Here is a 7,468-nt window from a genome sequence, read left to right on the forward strand (position 1 = left end):
GTTGTGTTTGCAAACAAAGCTGCCGAGATAATCCAATCATTCGTTACAATCTTTGAAATAAAAAAGGAGAAAGTATTGAGGATTATTTTCCTACACCTTGATGAAATCTTAACAAAAATAACCCTAACGCATTTATAACTCGTCTTTTTCTTTATGTTAATTCTCAATACAAAATGTATAAAATATTTCAACACTGCAACCGAAATTATAATATTCCAGCAAATATAACTACGTTTTCACCACATTGTGTTAGTTTGTAAAACAGCTCTAACCAAAACATAAAGATTATAGGTTATAGTTGAAACTTTATTCGTAATAATATTTATAAAAGAAGAGATAAAACCACAGTTAGCTCTGAAAAATATGTTCTGGCTATTCACAAAAAATAATACTATTCATTATTCTTATAATGCATATGACATTTTGCATATTTTTGTATGGTTGATGTTTCTAATATGATGACAAATATTGATATTGAAGCAATGAACAGTGGTTTTAATGTTGTTATTGTCGATATGGCAGCGAGATGTGTGGTGGGCAAATGGCATGGGAACCCGTTGTTCAATACTTATATTTACATTGTCTTACCATTTCCATCAACTTTGAAAAAAACTGAACCAACAAAAAAATCCCGCCTATTTTAATGTCACATGACCCACTGGGTGTTATAGGCGTATGGTGGCAACAACCTCTTAGCATTGTGTCAATGGGGAAATGCGGAACAAATGTAAATATAAGGACTATAGTCACTCATGTCTTAGTTCCATAAAATAAACCAATTCTCTCTTGCTAAAAGCTAAATCTGCTTCGCATATAACAATTTCATTTCCCTATATTTTTTGAGTTATGTAAGACATGTCATTTAGTACCATAAACATATTGACAAGTAGATGTATTCATTCAAAACAGGATATGAAATGAAGTAAATAATGTCATTTGACTAAGAAAAACATTAGTAATATTAATGGCGGTTTAGTTAAATATGTCAGTCTAACTTCCTTATCTGGCACTGTTAATTAAACATGCATTTATTTGCACTTTACTTATACAGAGCAACAAATCTGACAATCACAGAGAAGAGTGTATGGGGCTGGTAGTAGATAAAAGCTGGCAAGAACAAATGCATCAATAAAAGTCGTAAATACAATGAATAAAGGTTACCTTAATGACAGTCCGGGGATCTTCATTTTCTGTCGTTTGTTTGACCAAACAAGTTCAACATTTCGCCTCCCCTGCCGTGGAGTTATGATTCTATATCCACTGGCGATTGCTTTTCGTCTACTAGTACCTAGCATGAAGCTATAGACGCAAAACCGACGATTTCTGACTGATGGTCGTCCTCAGAGGGTGGCATTGCATGAATTAATTGTGATCGAATATCTCTGTTGATATTCTGCAGTCGTTAAGTTGCTTCTGTTTTGTTCAACTCTTCAGTCGAGTTTTGGGAATTTTACCCATGGTAAAATACGTATAAATAAAGTGAAAAGCTGCCAAAAGTATCGATGTCACTATTCATAGCTTAGTCCAAACTAGTCTTACCCTGTATCCGCCTAAGGCATTTCCGCTTTGTCAACATGGCTCTTGTTACATACATTGGGTCACACACCAACTTACATTTTTAAAGATTTATTTTGTTCTTTTTCATTTGTTACAGTTTTGTTTCTTTCTAAAATTAACAGTTGCGTGAAATTTCTTTCATTTAATTTCATAATTAGTATATAATTTACCACTTTGATATGTCATAATTAGTATATAATTTACCACTTTGATATGTCACATTTGTGCCCAGTCATACAGAAGCAACATTATAAATATTTCACTCAAAAATAACATAATCACTCTATCAACATCAATGAAAGGACATAAGCCTTAATTTCTGGGAAAAAACTACTTTACGAGTTTGCACCAAACTTAATAAACTTACTTGTGATGACCTCCATTCATGTATATATAGCTCATTTACATGTAGCTACCATATAGTAATGTCTTTCAATACACACATTGCACATATTTCACGATACATGCAGGTAGCTACATTTACTACTACGACGTCATCACAAGTGATTTGTTGGAGGTTTGTGCGAATTCTTGAGGCAGCAATATTTTTTTTTAAACAAGGAAAACTATATCTGAAAATTATATTGTAGCCCAAATATGACATATCAAAATCTGTTAAGAAACATAGTTAGGCCATTGGCCTAAATTTACTAGACAAAGACCTGGTGACAAAGTAGAAATGTCTTTACTATACTGCTATGGGCGAATGAGAGATTGTCCCTAGCAATACATTATCTAGCGGATGTATATAGTAGTAAGATTAATGCGGCCTAACCACGGCTGATCTGTGTGCAATTTGACAACTGCGGCGATTTGTAGCATGTCGTAATAAATACCAAAGAAGACTATCAAACAACAAACAACCCCGTTTTCATTGATTTTCTAAGCCAAGAAAAAAATTGCTATCACAAATACAAAATGACTCTTGTAATGCTATCCTTTTTATTATATTTTGGGAAGAGTTATCATCGGTGTCCGGCATATAATGTGTTAAAATTGACTTTCAAACATCCTCCAGGGCCAAGTTTACACATCGGGCGGAAAGTAGTACAAATCATGGCCGTGTCCTGTCATACAACGAGTATATACTCTATACCAGGTCCATATCCTGTCATACAACGAGAACATATTCTATACCAGGTCCATACCCTGTCATACAACGAGAACATATTCTATACCAGGTCCATACCCTGTCATACAACGAGAACATATTCTGTACCAGGTCCATACCCTGTCATACAACGAGAACATATTCTATACGTGGTCCATATCCTGTCATACAACGAGTACATATTCTATTCCAGGTCCATACCCTGTCATACAACGAGTACATATTCTATACCAGGTCCATACCCTGTCATACAACGAGAACATACTCTATACGTGGTCCATATCCTGTCATACAACGAGATACATATTCTATACGTGGTCCATATCCTGTCATACAACGAGTACATATTCTATTCCAGGTCCATATCCTAACATATAACGAGTACATATTCTATACCAGGTCCATACCCTGTCATACAACGAGTATATACTCTATACCAGGTCCATACCCTGTCATACAACGAGTACATATTCTATTCCAGGTCCATACCCTGTCATACAACGAGTACATATTCTATACCAGGTCCATATCCTGTCATACAACGAGTACATATTCTATACCAGGTCCATATCCTAACATATAACGAGTACATATTCTACACATGGTCCATATCCTGTCATACAACGAGAACATATTCTATACGTGGTCCATACCCTGTCATACAACGAGTACATATTCTATACGTGGTCCATACCCTGTCATACAACGAGTACATATTCTATACGTGGTTCATATCCTGTCATACAACGAGTACATATTCCATACGTGGTCCATATCCTGTCATACAACGAGAACATATTCTATACGTGGTCCATACCCTGTCATACAACGAGTACATATTCTATACATGGTCCATATCCTGTCATACAACGAATACATATTCTATACCAGGTCCATATCCTGTCATACAACGAGTACATATCATAAACCAGGTCCATATCCTGTCATACAACGAGTACATATTCTATACGTGGTCCATATCCTGTCATACAACGAGTACATATTATATACGTGGTCCATATCCTGTCATACAACGAGTACATATTCTATACCAGCTCCATACCCTGTCATACAACGAGTACATATTCTATACCAGGTCCATATCCTGTCATACAACGAGTACATATCATAAACCAGGTCCATATCCTGTCAAACAACGAGTACATATCATAAACCTGGTCCATATCCTGTCATACAACGAGTACATATTCTATACGTGGTCCATATCCTGTCATACAACGAGAACATATTATATACGTGGTCCATACCCTGTCATACAACGAGTACATATTCTATACATGGTCCATATCCTGTCATACCACGAGTACATATCATAAACCTGGTCCATATCCTGTCATACAACGAGTACATATCATAAACCTGGTCCATATCCTGTCATACAACGAGTACATATCATAAACCTGGTCCATATCCTGTCATACAACGAGTACAGATTCTATACCAGGTCCATATCCTGTCATACAACGAGAACATATTCTATACGTGGTCCATACCCTGTCATACAACGAGTACATATTCTATACCAGGTCCGTATCCTGTCATACAACGAGTACATATTCTATACCAGGTCCATATCCTGTCATACAACGAGAACATATTCTATACCAGGTCCATATCCTGTCATACAACGAGTACATATCATAAACCTGGTCCATATCCAGTGTTTTGTTTGACAATGAATACATGATATATTCATGAGTGCTTTGATCGCCTAAACTCAGCCGCCTGTACTTATTATGATCAAATTCATTGAGTCCTTCGTTAACTGTAACATCACGGAGGTATAAATGTGAATACAAGGCTTAAATGTGAATAAATGGTATAAATGTGAATACATCATACAAATGTTTATCTAGGCTGTATAGTCTAAACTTCACAATTAATAAAATAAATCCAACATTAATTGACGTGACAAAATTATTGGTTTGTAGTGATAACGGAATCAATATAACCAAGCCGAAAATAACTACTGAGGCTTAGTTACGAAACAAAAACCTACCGTTTTCAGTTCATGTTTCCAAGAAACGTAAAGAGAATTAATAATTCCAGAATACAGAACCCAGTGTCTGATATACACGGAAATAATGGTGGTTGAGCGCGTTATACTGTCAGTAATGTTTGGTCTTTATAAATCGTTTACAATAAAAAAGATATGATAATATAAAACCTTACACCTGATTACCGAGTCATTCACCATTATGTGATGAAATACACTGAATGAGTATTTTCACGTTTTATGAACACCCGGTATGGGTTTTAACTTCCGGGGCCGTGGAGTCTGGTGCCCATTGATGGTACCTGGGTGCTTAACTTCCAACTGATCAGGACCCACGAGGTTGTTTCGCCGAGGCTTCAAATCAAATCCATTAGGAAAATTTCCACACTTTTTCTTGTGTTTTGCTAACAATCTGTCCACATTGTATTTAGAATGATATAATTCGTGGTTGGCACGGTATCTTAGCAATTCGTTATCTGCAAGAATGTTTACTCCTTCCGAGAATGGACGAAGTTCATATCTATATTTAGTTTTTGGATCCCTTGCTGCTAGACCTTGAGCAATCTTAACATTAGGACTTCCAGTTTTGCCGACAGTGGTTAACGTATGTGTGTTTTGGGAGAGTCCATTGTACCTAGGAATCCAACTTTTCTCACTCCCGGGTGGACCACGTGTGTTATTACCACGGTAACCAATGAGTCTGCGACCGTCAACTTTCGTTAATCTCGACTTCTTTACACCCAATGCGTTGCCTACTAAGCCGCCATTTTGTAGAGTCTTTGTGCTCTGCATGATAACTTTGTCGTCCGTTAAAGGCCGTACATGTTTTTTGGTGTCTGAAATTAATGTTCCTGGTCTATCGTCAAAAAACATGGCGTAGACTGAGTTTTTAGTGTTGACATACTTTTTACGGGCCACCAATGTTTTGTTCGGATCCTTTAATCTTCCCGACCACGGATTGGACTTCCCATCGTCATGAGGCGGGCTCTTCATTGTCGGTAGTTGCATTGAATGCATTTGATTTTTTCCCGTGGTCTTTGATTTCTCTTTGAGCATGGGTAGATCCTGTATGGTAGGGTCATTGAAGTAGTCCACAGGGTCGAGCTTAGCATAGTACTCGTCCTCGTTTGTAATGATTGGGGTCAAAGGTCGATAGTAACAACGCGTAATTGTCTCAGCCTTTTGTGTAACTTGGTGAGCCACCATTTTGACATTCGCGCTGTTTTCTTTCATATTGTCAGTAGCCATCTTAGTTGCTGGCATTTTACCTTGACCAATTTCATTCAAGTGTTTCTTCTGTTTGCTTCTTTTCAGATTCGACTTAACCGGTTTCTGTAGATTTGACGGCACACGCGTATTCCGACCATCGGTTATGACGGTGATATCTGTATATATGCTGTTATGAGAGTTTACTATATCAACAACAATCCCATGGCGGCTTTTTGCTCGTGGATGCGCGCTCTTAGGACGATCTGGTTCTAATCGCGTCTTCTCGGCTTCTGTTGATTTGACCGGATACGGGATTTGTGGATCACGGGACTTGGGCGGTTTTGGCTGCGGGGGGCGATTGTGATAATTGTGTTTGGCAGATTTCGGTCGTAGCTGCTGGGAAGGTTCCATGGAAAAATCTATATTTTCATCCTGTTGCCATCCTCATGTGTGACATACACCGTCACGTACATGATCAATTAATACATCATTACAGATTGGCAAACACCTGCTGTCTACATATGTACCCAGATTTGATCTGCGATCCACAAGTTTTAATAATAAACATTTACTGATATGTAATCAAACATAGCGAAGACAAATCTTCTTGGCCTTCTATAATATTGACGAAAATGCACAGTCCATGGTGTTTCTTTGTTGGTACCAAGAGGAAAGTCGGGATCTGATATCTGGTAAATTGCAGTAGAAATTCCCTTAATTACTGGTGTAGACTTGCCATGGGCACCTGCAAAACACAAAGTAACAAAAGAGTTATACGTGAATAAAGTTCAAACAGACTCGAGTTTTAGGTTTCTGAAATTACAATGAAATGTAGCGGTATATTTCAACGATAAGACTCGCTGGGTAACAGTTCGTTCTGTTTCACTCGTATACAGCCGTACTCGAACAATAAGCCAGAAAGTTAAACTGACTTATTATAATCTATATAGACTATCGGGTAAAAAAAACCTAATAAGACAATATAGACTTAGTGACTAAAGGAACACATGTCACTCTCGAGGTGATTGTGTTAGGAGTAAAATGTCTACTACCGGGGCCATCATTTATATCATTGTAACATGATGTACAAACCACGGGGCCGCCATTTATATCATATTAACATGTACAAACTACCGGGGCCGTCATTTATATCATTGTAACATGTACAAACTACCGGGGCCGTCATTTATATCATTGTAACATGATGTACAAACCACCGGGGCCGCCATTTATATCATTGTAACATGTACAAACCACCGGGCCGTCATTTATATCATTGTAACATGATGTACAAACTACCGGGCCGTCATTTATATCATTGTAACATGATGTACAAACTACCGGGGCCGCCATTTATATCATTGTAACATGATGTACAAACCACGGGGCCGTCATTTATATCATTGTAACATGTACAAACTACCGGGGCCGTCATTTATATCATTGTAACATGTACAAACTACCGGGGCCGTCATTTATATCATTGTAACATGTACAAACTACCGGGCCGTCATTTATATCATTGTAACATGTACAAACTACCGGGCCGTCATTTATATCATTGTAACATGATG

At 37.6% G+C, this 7,468-nt stretch overlaps 1 protein-coding gene across 3 annotated transcripts in view; it reads right to left on the minus strand.

Moving 5' to 3' along the window:
- Positions 1-2,475: 2,475 nt before the first annotated feature.
- Positions 2,476-7,468, minus strand: part of LOC117341023 — a 51,947-nt gene continuing 46,954 nt past the window's right edge. For all 3 annotated transcript variants that reach the window (XM_033902832.1, XM_033902831.1, XM_033902830.1), the window contains one exon: positions 2,476-6,639. In XM_033902832.1, coding sequence (XP_033758723.1) covers positions 4,917-6,305 — 1,389 coding nt within the window. In that variant the 5' untranslated portion in view covers positions 6,306-6,639 and the 3' untranslated portion in view covers positions 2,476-4,916. The remainder of the gene's footprint in view (positions 6,640-7,468) is intronic.

Source organism: Pecten maximus, chromosome 13 (genome assembly GCF_902652985.1).
Source record: "Pecten maximus chromosome 13, xPecMax1.1, whole genome shotgun sequence".
NCBI classification, from domain to species: domain Eukaryota; kingdom Metazoa; phylum Mollusca; class Bivalvia; order Pectinida; family Pectinidae; genus Pecten; species Pecten maximus.